Source organism: Oryctolagus cuniculus, chromosome 17, assembly GCF_964237555.1.
Source record: "Oryctolagus cuniculus chromosome 17, mOryCun1.1, whole genome shotgun sequence".
Lineage (NCBI taxonomy): Eukaryota > Metazoa > Chordata > Mammalia > Lagomorpha > Leporidae > Oryctolagus > Oryctolagus cuniculus.
The window spans coordinates 61,044,870-61,068,714 of NC_091448.1; the positions used below are offsets into that span (position 1 = coordinate 61,044,870).

At 49.5% G+C, this 23,845-nt stretch overlaps 3 protein-coding genes across 45 annotated transcripts in view; 1 reads left to right on the forward strand and 2 right to left on the reverse strand.

Annotated features, from left to right (window-relative positions):
* Positions 1–23,845, forward strand: part of LOC103347106 (uncharacterized) — a 619,502-nt gene that overhangs the window by 282,103 nt on the left and 313,554 nt on the right. The window contains exon 1 of one of the 43 annotated variants that reach the window (XM_070061486.1): positions 22,107–23,029. The exons of the other annotated variants lie outside the window; for them this stretch is intronic. The gene's annotated coding sequence lies outside the window, so the exon portion shown is untranslated. Of the gene's footprint in view, positions 1–22,106; positions 23,030–23,845 lie in introns of those variants that run through there. 43 annotated transcript variants of the gene reach the window in all.
* LOC138846233 (leucine-rich repeat-containing protein 37A3-like) lies at positions 10,560–12,881 on the reverse strand. The gene has a single exon (XM_070061523.1). The coding sequence runs from the start codon at positions 11,570–11,572 to the stop codon at positions 11,078–11,080; it is 495 nt and encodes a 164-aa protein (XP_069917624.1). The 5' UTR covers positions 11,573–12,881; the 3' UTR covers positions 10,560–11,077.
* LOC103347368 (leucine-rich repeat-containing protein 37B) lies at positions 20,620–22,263 on the reverse strand. The gene is given in 2 exon segments (XM_070061472.1): positions 20,620–21,967; positions 21,970–22,263. Coding segments are annotated over 2 exon segments (1,578 nt in total). The 5' UTR covers positions 22,214–22,263; the 3' UTR covers positions 20,620–20,633.

Sequence of the window (23,845 nt, forward strand, 5' to 3'; positions counted from 1 at the left end):
TTTCCCGTAAGCCCTTTGGCCCCTTGGTGACTTTTTTCACTCTCTGCAGCCTGTACCCCACACTTGGCATGGTTGCCAGGCTGTTCTTCTGTGATGGGGCAGTTTCTGATTTCTTTAGGAGGATTTGAGGGTTAAATTGAGGACCTAACAGGATAGGCTGCATAAGTGTGGCTTTTTCTTCCTTTTTAACCTCATCGATTTTTTTCTTGAATAACTTCATCTAACAAATTCTCCAGAAAATAGAGCTTTCTCAACTTATTTCTGTAAGGATGAGAGGGCCTCCTTATGTGGGTTTTCACATAGCTCAGGGACTTATCTCTATCTTGCACATTTGAAAAAAGCAGTGTAATGAATGGTAATAATGTTGATTCTACATTTTGTAGATTTTCCTCTGAGAAATAAGGCAATAATAAGTGCACTAATAACGTCACTTTCATCGTTGAGGTCCCGCTGTTCACTCATGCGGCCTGGGAAGTCCACACTGTTTCTCTTTGATACTGAGTTCTCTGGCTCAATAGTCAGCTGCTTGCTGGTATTGTTCTTCCAGGCTTGCAATATCTTCATGAATGCCCCCTTTGGGTTCCCTATAGATGCTTCTTCAACTGTCAAAAAAAGAAGAGACTGCTTTTTGGCACAGAAGACTGCTGGGACAGTTTTATGTCAGTCCACAGCCCTACACTCTGATCAATTAAATTAGGAGTCAAATCTAATATTTGGGGTACCATTGAGACTTTAAACTTTAAAAAGAATTTTTTGACGGGCAGAGTGGACAGTGAGAGAGAGAGAAACAGAGAGAAAGGTCTTCCTTTTGCCGTTGGTTTGCCCTCCAATGGCCGCCACGGCTGGCGTGCTGTGGCCTGTGCACCGCGCAGATCCAAAGGCAGGAGCCAGGTGCTTCTCTTGGTCTCCCATGGGGTGCAGGGCCCAAGCACTTGGGCCATCCTCCACTGCCTTCCCTGGCCACAGCAGAGAGCTGGCCTGGAAGAGGGGCAACCGGGAAAGAATCCAGCTCCCCGACCGGGACTAGAACCAAGTGGGCCAGTGCCGCTAGGTGGAGGATTAGCCTATTGAGCTGGGGCGCCAGCGATCATTGAGACTTTAGAGAGAAAAGTAAAACCAAACTCAAACCTTATGAAAAGGCAACAACAAAGGAGAAAAAGGTATTTTTGAGAGGGGCATTCAGAAGAGTTCACAGTGTTAAAAAGCAGTAACTATGATCAGTATTATTTCATTGGTTTCCAATGACCAACCACTCCAGGCTTAGAATAAGGCTGGAGGACAAATGGCCCCACCCAGCTGCCCCTTCTGTGGCTCTGCCCCTGCTTCTCAGCCACATCATTGCACAGTCCTGCCTCATGCTGAGGGAGCACAGGCTTCCTCCCTCCCTCCCTCCCTCCCTCCCTCCCTCCCTCCCTCCCTCCCTCCCTGTGGCCCTGTGTTCTTGCTGCCATCACAGGTGTCCATGGCAAAAGATAGGCATGTAAGGGGAGTGAGGGCAGAGGTGGTCAAGCCAAGGGGCCTTGCTCCTCACCTCAATGTGTTCTTTCCCACCCTTGTAAAGGGAGATTAACAATGCTTGTCCTTCTCACCTCTTGAGACGAAGGGAATAATATAATTGGTAGGAAACTGGTCTGGAAGGTGAGCAACACTGTGTAGATGGGTATACAGTTATCACTGTGCTAATGCCTCAGATCCCTGACTGAGATCCGAATTCAAGCTGTCTAAGGAAGAAAGTGGTCACATTTTGGAAGTCATGACATCAGTGGTAATAACCCTCATCTACAGAAAGATACTTAAAAGTACCCGAGTGTTCTGTGGATAGAAAAGTGTGAGACTCAGAGCAGGTTCAGAGTTGGACAGTCTACAGGAATGGAGGAGCCTTCCGACTGCATCAGAGGAGCCAGGCAGCCATTTCTGGTTGTGGGACCAGAAACTCCCAGGCTCCCAATAAAACAGCATCACTTGTACTCTTCTCTACAAGTGCAAAAACAAACAACCGCAGTGAGCAGTGTAGACCTGTTCTATAAGACAGAGGGCCCTTGAGGCCCAACACATAGAAAACCAGTTTATAGACTGTGTGCAAATGAGTTATCATTGGAAAGCAAAGCACCCAAGAGCACAGAACACCACATGTGTGGTTCCCAACATTACTTCCTTCCCCTTCCATCTCTTTTTCATGATCCTTTGTGCATATGTAAGTTACATTATTAAATTACATAGTGGTAATTGGGAACCTGACTTTTAGCAAGGGAGCAGTTTAGCAATTTAGGGAGTTGAAATCTGAATGGATGAATAAAAATATAGCAGTTAATCACATTGTTACTTTAAACTTGTCCCTAAAATTTTAAAGTAAGAAATTTAAAACAAATAAAAATTAAAAAAAAAAAAAAAGATCATCAGGTAGTTCCGACTCACGCCAATGTGTCGTATTTGCCAGGCTTGATGGTCATGCAGACACTCTTGATAGTATGTTTAAATTGGCAGAGGCAGCAGGCCATATGGCTAGGTAAGATCCTATGAATAGAAACAAAGAACTAAGTTACCTGTAAAGGGGTTCCTTGGGTGGGTCAAACAGGTGAGCCAAGGTGCCAGCAAAGGCGTTCTTGAGGTGTGCGGCCAGGACATCTGGGTAGGTGCCTGGTGGCCAATTGTTGCTCTTGAATATGAGACTAGAGGAAGGAGGGAGAGGTGCCCAGAGAAGGAGTAGGCATGGAAGTGGGTGTGGTGTGCCAGCACCTGGAAGGGAGCAGAAGACCCCAGGTAATCAAAGCCGCCAGGGTCTGCCATGGGTGTGAGCGAGTCAGGCGATTCAGGTGGGACATTCAAGGAGTGGGAAGACCAGGGCTCAGAGAGCCAAGGGATCTGGACTGGGAGCCCCTGGTCTTCCCATGTGGGGTCTCCTAAGTGATGGGAAAGTGCAGGTCTCCTGTCCTCACCTTACTCGACTCCTGCTCTTTCTGTCCACTCGGGGCTTCTGTACTCTCATTGATATAGGTCTCAGTCCTCCACTGCTCTGTGTCCCATTCTTTCTTGGCTATCTTTTCTTCCTGCTGCTCACTGAGGAGCTTCATCAGGATGCCTGTTTTGGAGATGAGCTTGGCACAGGGCAGTTGCGCCTGGGCCTCAGAGCAGTCCATTTTCAGAGTGCGGATGACGTGAGAAATGAGCTTTTTCATGTCCGTGTTGGGGATGAGGGACCGTAGCTGCTGATTCAGCTGAATTTCAAACTGTTCTCCCTGGGACAGCATCACGGGGTAGGTGAAGCCTGCGGGCATGGTGAGGGCTTCAGTGCCCTCGCTGGGGTATTCCCACTGTGTTTCCTTGGTTTGGTCCACAGTTGGCATTACGTTGAACTCGGTCCCAGCAGAATCTGTAGCTGAAGGATCTATGTGCATTTTGTCGCCAGGGAGCGTTTCTTCATGCACAGTGGTGTTTTCTGTCAAAATATTTTCTTCGAAAACACGCCCTCCGGAATGGTTTTCCTCCCGTGTCTTCTATAGAAGGTTCTGAAAGTGCCAATTCTCTCAGAGGAGGACTCCCCTGAGAATGCAGGCCTCCGGGGGATGAGAAAGCCTCTCCGGATGGGGAATTTATGAGACTCCGCAGTGCAGGGAACGGAGGCCTCTTCCCAGCCGTCAGCCTGTTGAGGGAATTTTTCCTTCTGAACTTCTGACTCAGTTTGGCCTTGGGGGTTCGGAGGACCAGGTGAGAGAGAGCGAGTTTTATGAAAGCGGTAATTCTGTCTGGAATGCGAGATTGGTTTCCCTGCCGCCTTATTTTTGGCTCTAGCATTGGCATCTTCTAAGACAAAAATGGTGTAGGTTAAGTCTTCCTTTGTTGTTGATCTCAGAGAGAGATTTTGGAGGGGAGGTAGAAGGCCTGCCCAGGATGTGTTTCTTCAGGAAAGAGGGGGCTGCAGCCTCACGTTCCTTCGTGAGCAAGGGCTCCATGTGCAAGGAGTTTCCGGCCACCTGCCTGGGCCTCTGAGCCACTTGAAGCTCCTTCAGCTCCCTGGAGCCTGCTCTCCCAAGCCTTCTTCCCCCAATGCTCTCCGCAAAGGGCCAGGTGCCCTGTCTCCTCCCGAGGCTCTTCCTCATCTCCTGGAGGTGCCTTTCCCGTAAGCCCTTTGGCCCCTTGGTGACTTTTTTCACTCTCTGCAGCCTGTACCCCACACTTGGCATGGTTGCCAGGCTGTTCTTCTGTGATGGGGCAGTTTCTGATTTCTTTAGGAGGATTTGAGGGTTAAATTGAGGACCTAACAGGATAGGCTGCATAAGTGTGGCTTTTTCTTCCTTTTTAACCTCATCGATTTTTTTCTTGAATAACTTCATCTAACAAATTCTCCAGAAAATAGAGCTTTCTCAACTTATTTCTGTAAGGATGAGAGGGCCTCCTTATGTGGGTTTTCACATAGCTCAGGGACTTATCTCTATCTTGCACATTTGAAAAAAGCAGTGTAATGAATGGTAATAATGTTGATTCTACATTTTGTAGATTTTCCTCTGAGAAATAAGGCAATAATAAGTGCACTAATAACGTCACTTTCATCGTTGAGGTCCCGCTGTTCACTCATGCGGCCTGGGAAGTCCACACTGTTTCTCTTTGATACTGAGTTCTCTGGCTCAATAGTCAGCTGCTTGCTGGTATTGTTCTTCCAGGCTTGCAATATCTTCATGAATGCCCCCTTTGGGTTCCCTATAGATGCTTCTTCAACTGTCAAAAAAAGAAGAGACTGCTTTTTGGCACAGAAGACTGCTGGGACAGTTTTATGTCAGTCCACAGCCCTACACTCTGATCAATTAAATTAGGAGTCAAATCTAATATTTGGGGTACCATTGAGACTTTAAACTTTAAAAAGAATTTTTTGACGGGCAGAGTGGACAGTGAGAGAGAGAGAAACAGAGAGAAAGGTCTTCCTTTTGCCGTTGGTTCGCCCTCCAATGGCCGCCACGGCTGGCGTGCTGTGGCCTGTGCACCGCGCAGATCCAAAGGCAGGAGCCAGGTGCTTCTCTTGGTCTCCCATGGGGTGCAGGGCCCAAGCACTTGGGCCATCCTCCACTGCCTTCCCTGGCCACAGCAGAGAGCTGGCCTGGAAGAGGGGCAACCGGGAAAGAATCCAGCTCCCCGACCGGGACTAGAACCAAGTGGGCCAGTGCCGCTAGGTGGAGGATTAGCCTATTGAGCTGGGGCGCCAGCGATCATTGAGACTTTAGAGAGAAAAGTAAAACCAAACTCAAACCTTATGAAAAGGCAACAACAAAGGAGAAAAAGGTATTTTTGAGAGGGGCATTCAGAAGAGTTCACAGTGTTAAAAAGCAGTAACTATGATCAGTATTATTTCATTGGTTTCCAATGACCAACCACTCCAGGCTTAGAATAAGGCTGGAGGACAAATGGCCCCACCCAGCTGCCCCTTCTGTGGCTCTGCCCCTGCTTCTCAGCCACATCATTGCACAGTCCTGCCTCATGCTGAGGGAGCACAGGCTTCCTCCCTCCCTCCCTCCCTCCCTCCCTCCCTGTGGCCCTGTGTTCTTGCTGCCATCACAGGTGTCCATGGCAAAAGATAGGCATGTAAGGGGAGTGAGGGCAGAGGTGGTCAAGCCAAGGGGCCTTGCTCCTCACCTCAATGTGTTCTTTCCCACCCTTGTAAAGGGAGATTAACAATGCTTGTCCTTCTCACCTCTTGAGACGAAGGGAATAATATAATTGGTAGGAAACTGGTCTGGAAGGTGAGCAACACTGTGTAGATGGGCATACAGTTATCACTGTGCTAATGCCTCAGATCCCTGACTGAGATCCGAATTCAAGCTGTCTAAGGAAGAAAGTGGTCACATTTTGGAAGTCATGACATCAGTGGTAATAACCCTCATCTACAGAAAGATACTTAAAAGTACCCGAGTGTTCTGTGGATAGAAAAGTGTGAGACTCAGAGCAGGTTCAGAGTTGGACAATCTACAGGAATGGAGGAGCCTTCCGACTGCATCAGAGGAGCCAGGCAGCCATTTCTGGTTATGGGACCAGAAACTCCCAGGCTCCCAATAAAACAGCATCACTTGTACTCTTCTCTACAAGTGCAAAAACAAACAACCGCAGTGAGCAGTGTAGACCTGTTCTATAAGACAGAGGGCCCTTGAGGCCCAACACATAGAAAACCAGTTTATAGACTGTGTGCAAATGAGTTATCATTGGAAAGCAAAGCACCCAAGAGCACAGAACACCACATGTGTGGTTCCCAACATTACTTCCTTCCCCTTCCATCTCTTTTTCATGATCCTTTGTGCATATGTAAGTTACATTATTAAATTACATAGTGGTAATTGGGAACCTGACTTTTAGCAAGGGAGCAGTTTAGCAATTTAGGGAGTTGAAATCTGAATGGATGAATAAAAATATAGCAGTTAATCACATTGTTACTTTAAACTTGTCCCTAAAATTTTAAAGTAAGAAATTTAAAACAAATAAAAATTAAAAAAAAAAAAAGATCATCAGGTAGTTCCGACTCACGCCAATGTGTCGTATTTGCCAGGCTTGATGGTCATGCAGACACTCTTGATAGTATGTTTAAATTGGCAGAGGCAGCAGGCCATATGGCTAGGTAAGATCCTATGAATAGAAACAAAGAACTAAGTTACCTGTAAAGGGGTTCCTTGGGTGGGTCAAACAGGTGAGCCAAGGTGCCAGCAAAGGCGTTCTTGAGGTGTGCGGCCAGGACATCTGGGTAGGTGCCTGGTGGCCAATTGTTGCTCTTGAATATGAGACTAGAGGAAGGAGGGAGAGGTGCCCAGAGAAGGAGTAGGCATGGAAGTGGGTGTGGTGTGCCAGCACCTGGAAGGGAGCAGAAGACCCCAGGTAATCAAAGCCGCCAGGGTCTGCCATGGGTGTGAGCGAGTCAGGCGATTCAGGTGGGACATTCAAGGAGTGGGAAGACCAGGGCTCAGAGAGCCAAGGGATCTGGACTGGGAGCCCCTGGTCTTCCCATGTGGGGTCTCCTAAGTGATGGGAAAGTGCAGGTCTCCTGTCCTCACCTTACTCGACTCCTGCTCTTTCTGTCCACTCGGGGCTTCTGTACTCTCATTGATATAGGTCTCAGTCCTCCACTGCTCTGTGTCCCATTCTTTCTTGGCTATCTTTTCTTCCTGCTGCTCACTGAGGAGCTTCATCAGGATGCCTGTTTTGGAGATGAGCTTGGCACAGGGCAGTTGCGCCTGGGCCTCAGAGCAGTCCATTTTCAGAGTGCGGATGACGTGAGAAATGAGCTTTTTCATGTCCGTGTTGGGGATGAGGGACCGTAGCTGCTGATTCAGCTGAATTTCAAACTGTTCTCCCTGGGACAGCATCACGGGGTAGGTGAAGCCTGCGGGCATGGTGAGGGCTTCAGTGCCCTCGCTGGGGTATTCCCACTGTGTTTCCTTGGTTTGGTCCACAGTTGGCATTACGTTGAACTCGGTCCCAGCAGAATCTGTAGCTGAAGGATCTATGTGCATTTTGTCGCCAGGGAGCGTTTCTTCATGCACAGTGGTGTTTTCTGTCAAAATATTTTCTTCGAAAACACGCCCTCCGGAATGGTTTTCCTCCCGTGTCTTCTATAGAAGGTTCTGAAAGTGCCAATTCTCTCAGAGGAGGACTCCCCTGAGAATGCAGGCCTCCGGGGGATGAGAAAGCCTCTCCGGATGGGGAATTTATGAGACTCCGCAGTGCAGGGAACGGAGGCCTCTTCCCAGCCGTCAGCCTGTTGAGGGAATTTTTCCTTCTGAACTTCTGACTCAGTTTGGCCTTGGGGGTTCGGAGGACCAGGTGAGAGAGAGCGAGTTTTATGAAAGCGGTAATTCTGTCTGGAATGCGAGATTGGTTTCCCTGCCGCCTTATTTTTGGCTCTAGCATTGGCATCTTCTAAGACAAAAATGGTGTAGGTTAAGTCTTCCTTTGTTGTTGATCTCAGAGAGAGATTTTGGAGGGGAGGTAGAAGGCCTGCCCAGGATGTGTTTCTTCAGGAAAGAGGGGGCTGCAGCCTCACGTTCCTTCGTGAGCAAGGGCTCCATGTGCAAGGAGTTTCCGGCCACCTGCCTGGGCCTCTGAGCCACTTGAAGCTCCTTCAGCTCCCTGGAGCCTGCTCTCCCAAGCCTTCTTCCCCCAATGCTCTCCGCAAAGGGCCAGGTGCCCTGTCTCCTCCCGAGGCTCTTCCTCATCTCCTGGAGGTGCCTTTCCCGTAAGCCCTTTGGCCCCTTGGTGACTTTTTTCACTCTCTGCAGCCTGTACCCCACACTTGGCATGGTTGCCAGGCTGTTCTTCTGTGATGGGGCAGTTTCTGATTTCTTTAGGAGGATTTGAGGGTTAAATTGAGGACCTAACAGGATAGGCTGCATAAGTGTGGCTTTTTCTTCCTTTTTAACCTCATCGATTTTTTTCTTGAATAACTTCATCTAACAAATTCTCCAGAAAATAGAGCTTTCTCAACTTATTTCTGTAAGGATGAGAGGGCCTCCTTATGTGGGTTTTCACATAGCTCAGGGACTTATCTCTATCTTGCACATTTGAAAAAAGCAGTGTAATGAATGGTAATAATGTTGATTCTACATTTTGTAGATTTTCCTCTGAGAAATAAGGCAATAATAAGTGCACTAATAACGTCACTTTCATCGTTGAGGTCCCGCTGTTCACTCATGCGGCCTGGGAAGTCCACACTGTTTCTCCTTGATACTGAGTTCTCTGGCTCAATAGTCAGCTGCTTGCTGGTATTGTTCTTCCAGGCTTGCAATATCTTCATGAATGCCCCCTTTGGGTTCCCTATAGATGCTTCTTCAACTGTCAAAAAAAGAAGAGACTGCTTTTTGGCACAGAAGACTGATGGGACAGTTTTATGTCAGTCCACAGCCCTACACTCTGATCAATTAAATTAGGAGTCAAATCTAATATTTGGGATACCATTGAGACTTTAAATTTTAAAAAGAATTTTTTGACGGGCAGAGTGGACAGTGAGAGAGAGAGAAACAGAGAGAAAGGTCTTCCTTTTGCCGTTGGTTTGCCCTCCAATGGCCGCCACGGCTGGCATGCTGTGGCCTGTGCACCGCGCAGATCCAAAGGCAGGAGCCAGGTGCTTCTCTTGGTCTCCCATGGGGTGCAGGGCCCAAGCACTTGGGCCATCCTCCACTGCCTTCCCTGGCCACAGCAGAGAGCTGGCCTGGAAGAGGGGCAACTGGGAAAGAATCCAGCTCCCCGACCGGGACTAGAACCAAGTGGGTCAGTGCCGCTAGGTGGAGGATTAGCCTATTGAGCTGGGGCGCCAGCGATCATTGAGACTTTAGAGAGAAAAGTAAAACCAAACTCCAACCTTATGAAAAGGCAACAACAAAGGAGAAAAAGGTATTTTTGAGAGGGGCATTCAGAAGAGTTCACAGTGTTAAAAAGCAGTAACTATGATCAGTATTATTTCATTGGTTTCCAATGACCAACCACTCCAGGCTTAGAATAAGGCTGGAGGACAAATGGCCCCACCCAGCTGCCCCTTCTGTGGCTCTGCCCCTGCTTCTCAGCCACATCATTGCACAGTCTTGCCTCATGCTGAGGGAGCACAGGCTTCCTCCCTCCCTCCCTCTCTCCCTCCCTGTGGCCCTGTGTTCTTGCTGCCATCACAGGTGTCCATGGCAAAAGATAGGCATGTAAGGGGAGTGAGGGCAGAGGTGGTCAAGCCAAGGGGCCTTGCTCCTCACCTCAATGTGTTCTTTCCCACCCTTGTAAAGGGAGATTAACAATGCTTGTCCTTCTCACCTCTTGAGACGAAGGGAATAATATAATTGGTAGGAAACTGGTCTGGAAGGTGAGCAACACTGTGTAGATGGGTATACAGTTATCACTGTGCTAATGCCTCAGATCCCTGACTGAGATCCGAATTCAAGCTGTCTAAGGAAGAAAGTGGTCACATTTTGGAAGTCATGACATCAGTGGTAATAACCCTCATCTACAGAAAGATACTTAAAAGTACCCGAGTGTTCTGTGGATAGAAAAGTGTGAGACTCAGAGCAGGTTCAGAGTTGGACAGTCTACAGGAATGGAGGAGCCTTCCGACTGCATCAGAGGAGCCAGGCAGCCATTTCTGGTTATGGGACCAGAAACTCCCAGGCTCCCAATAAAACAGCATCACTTGTACTCTTCTCTACAAGTGCAAAAACAAACAACCGCAGTGAGCAGTGTAGACCTGTTCTATAAGACAGAGGGCCCTTGAGGCCCAACACATAGAAAACCAGTTTATAGACTGTGTGCAAATGAGTTATCATTGGAAAGCAAAGCACCCAAGAGCACAGAACACCACATGTGTGGTTCCCAACATTACTTCCTTCCCCTTCCATCTCTTTTTCATGATCCTTTGTGCATATGTAAGTTACATTATTAAATTACATAGTGGTAATTGGGAACCTGACTTTTAGCAAGGGAGCAGTTTAGCAATTTAGGGAGTTGAAATCTGAATGGATGAATAAAAATATAGCAGTTAATCACATTGTTACTTTAAACTTGTCCCTAAAATTTTAAAGTAAGAAATTTAAAACAAATAAAAATTAAAAAAAAAAAAAAAAGATCATCAGGTAGTTCCGACTCACGCCAATGTGTCGTATTTGCCAGGCTTGATGGTCATGCAGACACTCTTGATAGTATGTTTAAATTGGCAGAGGCAGCAGGCCATATGGCTAGGTAAGATCCTATGAATAGAAACAAAGAACTAAGTTACCTGTAAAGGGGTTCCTTGGGTGGGTCAAACAGGTGAGCCAAGGTGCCAGCAAAGGCGTTCTTGAGGTGTGCGGCCAGGACATCTGGGTAGGTGCCTGGTGGCCAATTGTTGCTCTTGAATATGAGACTAGAGGAAGGAGGGAGAGGTGCCCAGAGAAGGAGTAGGCATGGAAGTGGGTGTGGTGTGCCAGCACCTGGAAGGGAGCAGAAGACCCCAGGTAATCAAAGCCGCCAGGGTCTGCCATGGGTGTGAGCGAGTCAGGCGATTCAGGTGGGACATTCAAGGAGTGGGAAGACCAGGGCTCAGAGAGCCAAGGGATCTGGACTGGGAGCCCCTGGTCTTCCCATGTGGGGTCTCCTAAGTGATGGGAAAGTGCAGGTCTCCTGTCCTCACCTTACTCGACTCCTGCTCTTTCTGTCCACTCGGGGCTTCTGTACTCTCATTGATATAGGTCTCAGTCCTCCACTGCTCTGTGTCCCATTCTTTCTTGGCTATCTTTTCTTCCTGCTGCTCACTGAGGAGCTTCATCAGGATGCCTGTTTTGGAGATGAGCTTGGCACAGGGCAGTTGCGCCTGGGCCTCAGAGCAGTCCATTTTCAGAGTGCGGATGACGTGAGAAATGAGCTTTTTCATGTCCGTGTTGGGGATGAGGGACCGTAGCTGCTGATTCAGCTGAATTTCAAACTGTTCTCCCTGGGACAGCATCACGGGGTAGGTGAAGCCTGCGGGCATGGTGAGGGCTTCAGTGCCCTCGCTGGGGTATTCCCACTGTGTTTCCTTGGTTTGGTCCACAGTTGGCATTACGTTGAACTCGGTCCCAGCAGAATCTGTAGCTGAAGGATCTATGTGCATTTTGTCGCCAGGGAGCGTTTCTTCATGCACAGTGGTGTTTTCTGTCAAAATATTTTCTTCGAAAACACGCCCTCCGGAATGGTTTTCCTCCCGTGTCTTCTATAGAAGGTTCTGAAAGTGCCAATTCTCTCAGAGGAGGACTCCCCTGAGAATGCAGGCCTCCGGGGGATGAGAAAGCCTCTCCGGATGGGGAATTTATGAGACTCCGCAGTGCAGGGAACGGAGGCCTCTTCCCAGCCGTCAGCCTGTTGAGGGAATTTTTCCTTCTGAACTTCTGACTCAGTTTGGCCTTGGGGGTTCGGAGGACCAGGTGAGAGAGAGCGAGTTTTATGAAAGCGGTAATTCTGTCTGGAATGCGAGATTGGTTTCCCTGCCGCCTTATTTTTGGCTCTAGCATTGGCATCTTCTAAGACAAAAATGGTGTAGGTTAAGTCTTCCTTTGTTGTTGATCTCAGAGAGAGATTTTGGAGGGGAGGTAGAAGGCCTGCCCAGGATGTGTTTCTTCAGGAAAGAGGGGGCTGCAGCCTCACGTTCCTTCGTGAGCAAGGGCTCCATGTGCAAGGAGTTTCCGGCCACCTGCCTGGGCCTCTGAGCCACTTGAAGCTCCTTCAGCTCCCTGGAGCCTGCTCTCCCAAGCCTTCTTCCCCCAATGCTCTCCGCAAAGGGCCAGGTGCCCTGTCTCCTCCCGAGGCTCTTCCTCATCTCCTGGAGGTGCCTTTCCCGTAAGCCCTTTGGCCCCTTGGTGACTTTTTTCACTCTCTGCAGCCTGTACCCCACACTTGGCATGGTTGCCAGGCTGTTCTTCTGTGATGGGGCAGTTTCTGATTTCTTTAGGAGGATTTGAGGGTTAAATTGAGGACCTAACAGGATAGGCTGCATAAGTGTGGCTTTTTCTTCCTTTTTAACCTCATCGATTTTTTTCTTGAATAACTTCATCTAACAAATTCTCCAGAAAATAGAGCTTTCTCAACTTATTTCTGTAAGGATGAGAGGGCCTCCTTATGTGGGTTTTCACATAGCTCAGGGACTTATCTCTATCTTGCACATTTGAAAAAAGCAGTGTAATGAATGGTAATAATGTTGATTCTACATTTTGTAGATTTTCCTCTGAGAAATAAGGCAATAATAAGTGCACTAATAACGTCACTTTCATCGTTGAGGTCCCGCTGTTCACTCATGCGGCCTGGGAAGTCCACACTGTTTCTCCTTGATACTGAGTTCTCTGGCTCAATAGTCAGCTGCTTGCTGGTATTGTTCTTCCAGGCTTGCAATATCTTCATGAATGCCCCCTTTGGGTTCCCTATAGATGCTTCTTCAACTGTCAAAAAAAGAAGAGACTGCTTTTTGGCACAGAAGACTGATGGGACAGTTTTATGTCAGTCCACAGCCCTACACTCTGATCAATTAAATTAGGAGTCAAATCTAATATTTGGGGTACCATTGAGACTTTAAATTTTAAAAAGAATTTTTTGACGGGCAGAGTGGACAGTGAGAGAGAGAGAAACAGAGAGAAAGGTCTTCCTTTTGCCGTTGGTTTGCCCTCCAATGGCCGCCACGGCTGGCGTGCTGTGGCCTGTGCACCGCGCAGATCCAAAGGCAGGAGCCAGGTGCTTCTCTTGGTCTCCCATGGGGTGCAGGGCCCAAGCACTTGGGCCATCCTCCACTGCCTTCCCTGGCCACAGCAGAGAGCTGGCCTGGAAGAGGGGCAACCGGGAAAGAATCCAGCTCCCCGACCGGGACTAGAACCAAGTGGGCCAGTGCCGCTAGGTGGAGGATTAGCCTATTGAGCTGGGGCGCCAGCGATCATTGAGACTTTAGAGAGAAAAGTAAAACCAAACTCAAACCTTATGAAAAGGCAACAACAAAGGAGAAAAAGGTATTTTTGAGAGGGGCATTCAGAAGAGTTCACAGTGTTAAAAAGCAGTAACTATGATCAGTATTATTTCATTGGTTTCCAATGACCAACCACTCCAGGCTTAGAATAAGGCTGGAGGACAAATGGCCCCACCCAGCTGCCCCTTCTGTGGCTCTGCCCCTGCTTCTCAGCCACATCATTGCACAGTCCTGCCTCATGCTGAGGGAGCACAGGCTTCCTCCCTCCCTCCCTCCCTCCCTCCCTCCCTCCCTCCCTGTGGCCCTGTGTTCTTGCTGCCATCACAGGTGTCCATGGCAAAAGATAGGCATGTAAGGGGAGTGAGGGCAGAGGTGGTCAAGCCAAGGGGCCTTGCTCCTCACCTCAATGTGTTCTTTCCCACCCTTGTAAAGGGAGATTAACAATGCTTGTCCTTCTCACCTCTTGAGACAAAGGGAATAATATAATTGGTAGGAAACTGGTCTGGAAGGTGAGCAACACTGTGTAGATGGGTATACAGTTATCACTGTGCTAATGCCTCAGATCCCTGACTGAGATCCGAATTCAAGCTGTCTAAGGAAGAAAGTGGTCACATTTTGGAAGTCATGACATCAGTGGTAATAACCCTCATCTACAGAAAGATACTTAAAAGTACCCGAGTGTTCTGTGGATAGAAAAGTGTGAGACTCAGAGCAGGTTCAGAGTTGGACAGTCTACAGGAATGGAGGAGCCTTCCGACTGCATCAGAGGAGCCAGGCAGCCATTTCTGGTTATGGGACCAGAAACTCCCAGGCTCCCAATAAAACAGCATCACTTGTACTCTTCTCTACAAGTGCAAAAACAAACAACCGCAGTGAGCAGTGTAGACCTGTTCTATAAGACAGAGGGCCCTTGAGGCCCAACACATAGAAAACCAGTTTATAGACTGTGTGCAAATGAGTTATCATTGGAAAGCAAAGCACCCAAGAGCACAGAACACCACATGTGTGGTTCCCAACATTACTTCCTTCCCCTTCCACCTCTTTTCCATGATCCTTTGTGCATATGTAAGTTACATTATTAAATTACATAGTGGTAATTGGGAACCTGACTTTTAGCAAGGGAGCAGTTTAGCAATTTAGGGAGTTGAAATCTGAATGGATGAATAAAAATATAGCAGTTAATCACATTGTTACTTTAAACTTGTCCCTAAAATTTTAAAGTAAGAAATTTAAAACAAATAAAAATTAAAAAAAAAAAAAAAGATCATCAGGTAGTTCCGACTCACGCCAATGTGTCGTATTTGCCAGGCTTGATGGTCATGCAGACACTCTTGATAGTATGTTTAAATTGGCAGAGGCAGCAGGCCATATGGCTAGGTAAGATCCTATGAATAGAAACAAAGAACTAAGTTACCTGTAAAGGGGTTCCTTGGGTGGGTCAAACAGGTGAGCCAAGGTGCCAGCAAAGGCGTTCTTGAGGTGTGCGGCCAGGACATCTGGGTAGGTGCCTGGTGGCCAATTGTTGCTCTTGAATATGAGACTAGAGGAAGGAGGGAGAGGTGCCCAGAGAAGGAGTAGGCATGGAAGTGGGTGTGGTGTGCCAGCACCTGGAAGGGAGCAGAAGACCCCAGGTAATCAAAGCCGCCAGGGTCTGCCATGGGTGTGAGCGAGTCAGGCGATTCAGGTGGGACATTCAAGGAGTGGGAAGACCAGGGCTCAGAGAGCCAAGGGATCTGGACTGGGAGCCCCTGGTCTTCCCATGTGGGGTCTCCTAAGTGATGGGAAAGTGCAGGTCTCCTGTCCTCACCTTACTCGACTCCTGCTCTTTCTGTCCACTCGGGGCTTCTGTACTCTCATTGATATAGGTCTCAGTCCTCCACTGCTCTGTGTCCCATTCTTTCTTGGCTATCTTTTCTTCCTGCTGCTCACTGAGGAGCTTCATCAGGATGCCTGTTTTGGAGATGAGCTTGGCACAGGGCAGTTGCGCCTGGGCCTCAGAGCAGTCCATTTTCAGAGTGTGGATGACGTGAGAAATGAGCTTTTTCATGTCCGTGTTGGGGATGAGGGACCGTAGCTGCTGATTCAGCTGAATTTCAAACTGTTCTCCCTGGGACAGCATCACGGGGTAGGTGAAGCCTGCGGGCATGGTGAGGGCTTCAGTGCCCTCGCTGGGGTATTCCCACTGTGTTTCCTTGGTTTGGTCCACAGTTGGCATTACGTTGAACTCGGTCCCAGCAGAATCTGTAGCTGAAGGATCTATGTGCATTTTGTCGCCAGGGAGCGTTTCTTCATGCACAGTGGTGTTTTCTGTCAAAATATTTTCTTCGAAAACACACCCTCCGGAATGGTTTTCCTCCCGTGTCTTCTATAGAAGGTTCTGAAAGTGCCAATTCTCTCAGAGGAGGACTCCCCTGAGAATGCAGGCCTCCGGGGGATGAGAAAGCCTCTCTGGATGGGGAATTTATGAGACTCCGCAGTGCAGGGAACGGAGGCCTCTTCCCAGCCGTCAGCCTGTTGAGGGAATTTTTCCTTCTGAACTTCTGACTCAGTTTGGCCTTGGGGGTTCGGAGGACCAGGTGAGAGAGAGCGAGTTTTATGAAAGCGGTAATTCTGTCTGGAATGCGAGATTGGTTTCCCTGCCGCCTTATTTTTGGCTCTAGCATTGGCATCTTCTAAGACAAAAATGGTGTAGGTTAAGTCTTCCTTTGTTGTTGATCTCAGAGAGAGATTTTGGAGGGGAGGTAGAAGGCCTGCCCAGGATGTGTTTCTTCAGGAAAGAGGGGGCTGCAGCCTCACGTTCCTTCGTGAGCAAGGGCTCCATGTGCAAGGAGTTTCCGGCCACCTGCCTGGGCCTCTGAGCCACTTGAAGCTCCTTCAGCTCCCTGGAGCCTGCTCTCCCAAGCCTTCTTCCCCCAATGCTCTCCGCAAAGGGCCAGGTGCCCTGTCTCCTCCCGAGGCTCTTCCTCATCTCCTGGAGGTGCCTTTTCCGTAAGCCCTTTGGCCCCTTGGTGACTTTTTTCACTCTCTGCAGCCTGTACCCCACACTTGGCATGGTTGCCAGGCTGTTCTTCTGTGATGGGGCAGTTTCTGATTTCTTTAGGAGGATTTGAGGGTTAAATTGAGGACCTAACAGGATAGGCTGCATAAGTGTGGCTTTTTCTTCCTTTTTAACCTCATCGATTTTTTTCTTGAATAACTTCATCTAACAAATTCTCCAGAAAATAGAGCTTTCTCAACTTATTTCTGTAAGGATGAGAGGGCCTCCTTATGTGGGTTTTCACATAGCTCAGGGACTTATCTCTATCTTGCACATTTGAAAAAAGCAGTGTAATGAATGGTAATAATGTTGATTCTACATTTTGTAGATTTTCCTCTGAGAAATAAGGCAATAATAAGTGCACTAATAACGTCACTTTCATCGTTGAGGTCCCGCTGTTCACTCATGCGGCCTGGGAAGTCCACACTGTTTCTCCTTGATACTGAGTTCTCTGGCTCAATAGTCAGCTGCTTGCTGGTATTGTTCTTCCAGGCTTGCAATATCTTCATGAATGCCCCCTTTGGGTTCCCTATAGATGCTTCTTCAACTGTCAAAAAAAGAAGAGACTGCTTTTTGGCACAGAAGACTGATGGGACAGTTTTATGTCAGTCCACAGCCCTACACTCTGATCAATTAAATTAGGAGTCAAATCTAATATTTGGGATACCATTGAGACTTTAAATTTTAAAAAGAATTTTTTGACGGGCAGAGTGGACAGTGAGAGAGAGAGAAACAGAGAGAAAGGTCTTCCTTTTGCCGTTGGTTTGCCCTCCAATGGCCGCCACGGCTGGCGTGCTGTGGCCTGTGCACCGCGCAGATCCAAAGGCAGGAGCCAGGTGCTTCTCTTGGTCTCCCATGGGGTGCAGGGCCCAAGCACTTGGGCCATCCTCCACTGCCTTCCCTGGCCACAGCAGAGAGCTGGCCTGGAAGAGGGGCAACCGGGAAAGAATCCAGCTCCCCGACCGGGACTAGAACCAAGTGGGCCAGTGCCGCTAGGTGGAGGATTAGCCTATTGAGCTGGGGCGCCAGCGATCATTGAGACTTTAGAGAGAAAAGTAAAACCAAACTCAAACCTTATGAAAAGGCAACAACAAAGGAGAAAAAGGTATTTTTGAGAGGGGCATTCAGAAGAGTTCACAGTGTTAAAAAGCAGTAACTATGATCAGTATTATTTCATTGGTTTCCAATGACCAACCACTCCAGGCTTAGAATAAGGCTGGAGGACAAATGGCCCCACCCAGCTGCCCCTTCTGTGGCTCTGCCCCTGCTTCTCAGCCACATCATTGCACAGTCCTGCCTCATGCTGAGGGAGCACAGGCTTCCTCCCTCCCTCCCTCCCTCCCTCCCTCCCTCCCTCCCTCCCTCCCTCCCTCCCTGTGGCCCTGTGTTCTTGCTGCCATCACAGGTGTCCATGGCAAAAGATAGGCATGTAAGGGGAGTGAGGGCAGAGGTGGTCAAGCCAAGGGGCCTTGCTCCTCACCTCAATGTGTTCTTTCCCACCCTTGTAAAGGGAGATTAACAATGCTTGTCCTTCTCACCTCTTGAGACAAAGGGAATAATATAATTGGTAGGAAACTGGTCTGGAAGGTGAGCAACACTGTGTAGATGGGTATACAGTTATCACTGTGCTAATGCCTCAGATCCCTGACTGAGATCCGAATTCAAGCTGTCTAAGGAAGAAAGTGGTCACATTTTGGAAGTCATGACATCAGTGGTAATAACCCTCATCTACAGAAAGATACTTAAAAGTACCCGAGTGTTCTGTGGATAGAAAAGTGTGAGACTCAGAGCAGGTTCAGAGTTGGACAGTCTACAGGAATGGAGGAGCCTTCCGACTGCATCAGAGGAGCCAGGCAGCCATTTCTGGTTATGGGACCAGAAACTCCCAGGCTCCCAATAAAACAGCATCACTTGTACTCTTCTCTACAAGTGCAAAAACAAACAACCGCAGTGAGCAGTGTAGACCTGTTCTATAAGACAGAGGGCCCTTGAGGCCCAACACATAGAAAACCAGTTTATAGACTGTGTGCAAATGAGTTATCATTGGAAAGCAAAGCACCCAAGAGCACAGAACACCACATGTGTGGTTCCCAACATTACTTCCTTCCCCTTCCATCTCTTTTTCATGATCCTTTGTGCATATGTAAGTTACATTATTAAATTACATAGTGGTAATTGGGAACCTGACTTTTAGCAAGGGAGCAGTTTAGCAATTTAGGGAGTTGAAATCTGAATGGATGAATAAAAATATAGCAGTTAATCACATTGTTACTTTAAACTTGTCCCTAAAATTTTAAAGTAAGAAATTTAAAACAAATAAAAATTAAAAAAAAAAAAAAAAGATCATCAGGTAGTTCCGACTCACGCCAATGTGTCGTATTTGCCAGGCTTGATGGTCATGCAGACACTCTTGATAGTATGTTTAAATTGGCAGAGGCAGCAGGCCATATGGCTAGGTAAGATCCTATGAATAGAAACAAAGAACTAAGTTACCTGTAAAGGGGTTCCTTGGGTGGGTCAAACAGGTGAGCCAAGGTGCCAGCAAAGGCGTTCTTGAGGTGTGCGGCCAGGACATCTGGGTAGGTGCCTGGTGGCCAATTGTTGCTCTTGAATATGAGACTAGAGGAAGGAGGGAGAGGTGCCCAGAGAAGGAGTAGGCATGGAAGTGGGTGTGGTGTGCCAGCACCTGGAAGGGAGCAGAAGACCCCAGGTAATCAAAGCCGCCAGGGTCTGCCATGGGTGTGAGCGAGTCAGGCGATTCAGGTGGGACATTCAAGGAGTGGGAAGACCAGGGCTCAGAGAGCCAAGGGATCTGGACTGGGAGCCCCTGGTCTTCCCATGTGGGGTCTCCTAAGTGATGGGAAAGTGCAGGTCTCCTGTCCTCACCTTACTCGACTCCTGCTCTTTCTGTCCACTCGGGGCTTCTGTATTCTCATTGATATAGGTCTCAGTCCTCCACTGCTCTGTGTCCCATTCTTCCTTGGCTATCTTTTCTTCCTGCTGCTCACTGAGGAGCTTCATCAGGATGCCTGTTTTGGAGGTGAGCTTGGCACAGGGCAGTTGCGCCTGGGCCTCAGAGCTTGGGCTTCCTGATGGATTGGAGAATGCTCAGCCTCCTTGGGGTCTGTACATTTTCAGCTGTTTCCTCCTGTTGGGTCATAGAGGGTTTCTCATCCTGCATAACTTCTGGTGATTGAATTGGCAATGGTTCAACCTCTTCAAGAGGCTTTGGAGGCATAGCTGGGACTGAGGCCTGAGTTGTCGTGGCCTGATGGCTGACTGGAAATGTTTCCACTTCTGCTGCAGGTTTTGGTGTTACGGTCAGCTGCAGGTCTGGAGGTTTAGTAGTCACATTGTGCAAGTCGTACTGCTGAACTTGATAGTGACCGGGAGATAAAATGGTCACTGCGTGAGGACTTGGAGGCTGGGCTGGGACTTCTGTCTTCTTTCCAGAAGACTCAACCTCCTCAGAAGACTCAGAGGGCTGCCTTGGTTGCTCCTGCTCACTGATATAAGGTTCTGTCTCCATAGGAGGGACTGGAGTCAGAGCTAGGGCCTCCAGCTGGCCTGGAGGAGCTTGAGTCTCCACCAGGGCCTCCGCGTACTGAGCAATCTGCTGCTGTTCTCTGAGAGAAGGCTCTGTCTCCACAGGAGGGCCTGGAGGAGGCTGAATCTCCACCAGAGCCTCCGCATACTGCGCTATCTGCTCCTGTTCACGGGGAGAAGGTTCTGCCTCCACGGAAGGGCGTGCAGTGTGAGCTCTGGGTGCCTGCTGGAATGGGGAAGGTTCCGTCTCTGCAGAAGGGACCGGAGTCAGCTCTGGGGGTTCCTGCTGGGCTGGAGAAGCTTCTGTCTCCAGGGAAGGGCCCAGAGTTTGATATGGGGTCTCCTGCTGGGCTGGAGAGGGTTTGTTCTCTACAGAAGACTCAACATACTGAGTGGGCTGCTCCTGTTCACTAATATAGGGTTCTGTCTCCACAGGAGGGCCTGGAGTCTGAGCAGAGCCCTCCTGCTGCGCTGGAGAAGAGTCCCGCTCCATGGTAGGCTCCGGAGTTATGGTCAGCGCCACATCTGCAGGCTTGATGGTCACGTTGGGCAGGTTATAACAGTGATCTTGATTCTGATCTAGAGACCAGTCTGTCCCCTTCTGAATCTGTGTTGTCTGAGCTATGATAGTCTCTTCAGGAGAGTCTAGCGCTTGAGCTTGGGGATCTTGCTGTACTGGAGATTTGACTTCCACAGGGAGTGCCAAAGGCTTCTCCGGGTCTTCCAGTTGGCTTCTAGAAGGTTCGATCTCGGGAGACTCAGAAGGCTGAGCAGGCTGCTCCTGATTGCTGGGGAATATTCAGTGGTCACAGGCAGGCCTGGAGGCTGAGCTGGGGCCCCCTGCTGGCCTACAGATGGGCTGACTTCCTCAGCATACTCTGAGGGCTGAGCTGTGGCATCGTTTTGGGTAGAGAAAGGTCCAGTCTCCTCAGGGAGATCTGAAGTCTGAGCTAGACCCTCTTGAGTCCAAGATTCCACCCTCCCAGGGAATTCCAGAGTCTGCACTGGGGCCTCTTGTTGGGCTGAGGGGAGTCCCACTCCCTCAGGATGCCCCAGAGGCTGAGCTGGAGCCTGCTCCGTGCTTGGAGTAGATTGAACTTCCTCACCTGCCCCTGAGGCTTCTGTCAGCTCCGTGTCTGCAGGTTTCAGTGTGACGCTGGGGAAGTTTGCTTGGAGAGCTACAATCTGAGGTGAGGATGGAGTGTTAGGATCATGATACACTGATGCCTGACCTACTACTTCTGCAGTAGCAAATGGATTCTGAGCGGGGGCCTCCTGCTGCAATGGAGATGCTTCTTCCTCGGGCTGCTGCAGGTCTGCACCTGGGCCCTCTTGCTGGGGTGAAGAAGGTTCATCTGGTTCAATGGGCTGTGGAGGCGGAGCTTGTTCTTCTTGCTGTGGGGAGGAGGATTGGATGGGCTCCTGAGTCTCTGGATTTTGAGTCTGGCCCTCCAGCAGGAATTGAGATGGTTCAGCCTGCTCAGAGGGCTGTGCAGTTTCCCCTGGGTTCTCCTGGGATTCTGTAGGAAAACCACCAGGATAGAGCCCATAGTCAGCCAGCAAAACTTGATTTTGACCCTGAAGCTTGTCTGCTTTGTCTGGAGTTCCAACACCAACCTTAGGAAGCCGTCGACGCCGAGCTAGATCTTTCTTGGGAGTCAGGGGTGAAACAATCAACTTGTTTCCTTGTGAACTCTGACTGTCTAGAGGCAGAACGAGTGCTTCCAATGACTGGTGAGCATTTCCTTCCAGTCGAGGAGGCAGAGCCAGGGGCTGATCCTGATCCCCGTCTAGCACGGGAATCACCTCTGGTAGCCTCTGTTGTCGAGTCAGCCTATTGAAATACTGGTACGGAACAGAAAGCTGTTCTGGCTCTGGGGGCAGTTCCAGAAAAGGAAGCAAACTCACAGTGGACTCTTGAGGCGAGGCCAGCATCTGGGAGAGAGCAGAAGACCGCAGGTCATCAAAGCTGCGGGGTCTGCCGGGGGTCTGAGCGGGTCAGGTGATTCAGGTGGGAAGTTCGAGGAGTGGGAAGACCAGGGCTCAGAGAGCCAAGGGAGGCTGGAGGTCATCTGGACCAGGTCCTGGGTCCACTCCAGAGGCTGAGTCGCCTGGACCAGCAGCCACAGCAGTTGCCACTTGAAGAGGAGCCATGGGACCCACAGGCACAGATGGGTCATTGACGGGGTTTTCAGGATACAGTGACTCAGGCTGCTGGGGCACATGCAGTATGCCCTGAGCAGGAGCTGGTGGATTATGGCAGCCCCTTGGAGCACGTGCCTTAGCAACTGTGCACCCCACCCCACCCTTTATGACACCTGACCTTTATTTACACATTCTTTATTAGGCTCCGCCTCCAGGGCTCTTCAGCTTTGAGCCAGGGCAGCCTTTTTCTACAGCCACTGGGCCCCAGCCTCCGCTGCCCATGCAGAGGTGACAGCTGCCTCCCTGCCAGCCTCATCATCCCTCATCACAAGGCAGGATCTGGGTCACAGACCCAGGTGGTGAAGAACCAAAATTACTCCATTTTAAAACAATAAAAAAAGCAGCCTCCATTTCCCATAGCAGACCCAGGTCCTTGTAAAAGCAGGCATTCAGGCATTCCAGAGATATCAAACTTTACCAGGGACAGCTAGCTCGGTAGACCAAGGACAGCACAGTAGAGATTGCTAAACAAAGTAACTCCCTGCCCCCAAAGCTCCGGTGCTGTAAGCCCCCACTGCAACTCCCTGTACCCAAAGCTTCCATGCTGTATGAACTCTTTTTTCCTGATGATGTAGCCCATTTTTCCTTTAAAAACACTCCCAAACCAAGACTGGGGCCTCACTCCTCTGCTGCATGGGTTCGTTGGATGGGGTCCCTGTTGTGGCTTGTACTCCCGAAGAAACCTTGCTGTTGCAGTTTGGTGTGATCAACTCTCTGGGGGTCTCTGCGGGGATCTAATGATCTGGGCACAACATATTTGGGGGCTTGTCTGGGATTGTGATCCCCAAAAAGCCCCTCAGCTACTTCGACCCCGAAGGTTTGCTCCAGTTGACTGGGTGAGTTTGTTTGTTTGTTCGTTAAACAATGAATCTGAAGCATTGGCCGTTGTATCTGTATTCTGAATCTGTGGAGGGTCACTGCCCAAGTGGACACGCTTGCAGGGCACACCCCGCAGGAAACGGGAGATGTCCCGATTCCTCATCTGGGACCTGGGTAGGTCCAATCTGTATCTGGGGACGAAGAGAACAGGGACTGCTGCAGAGTTCTCGTCCCATCTGTAAGGTCTTTGGTCTCCTTCAGACTCCCGGAGGTTTGCCCTTGGAGCAGTCGAGATCTTCTGTAATATGACCATCTGAATCTGTCCGCAGAAATTCTATATGGGCCCTGTGTTTGTCTTTTCGTTAAGTGGTGTTTGTGTTATTTCTGTTGACAACTGACTTAACTGGACAGAATATGGGGTGACTCCACTGGATCTAACTCTTGCACAGTAAAAAAAATGTAAAAAAAAAGGTGGCTCATAATAATGTAGGTTAAGGGCTGGGTCGGTCGGGCTGGAGCGCAAAGTGGAGTTGGGTGTGCGCCTCCCCCCAGCACCTGGGGAGCAGGCGGCGGGGACTCTGGATGAGAGCTGGGCCCTTCCCATGGATTGCCCCAGCTGCGATGGGAGTTGTGGCCGCCTTCGGGGAGCCTGGCAGGCTCTGCATGCGCGGTGCTCCCAGGGTCGGGGTGCGAGGAGGAGACCCCTCTCCTTTTCCCGCAGTGCCGCGCAGTGCGTGGCCCCTCCCCCCGCCGGGCCCACCCCTGTGGCTTCAGTTCCATGCAGCAGCTGGCCTTGGCCAGCACCTAACAGCCAACTTAGAAGTGGTGCAGAC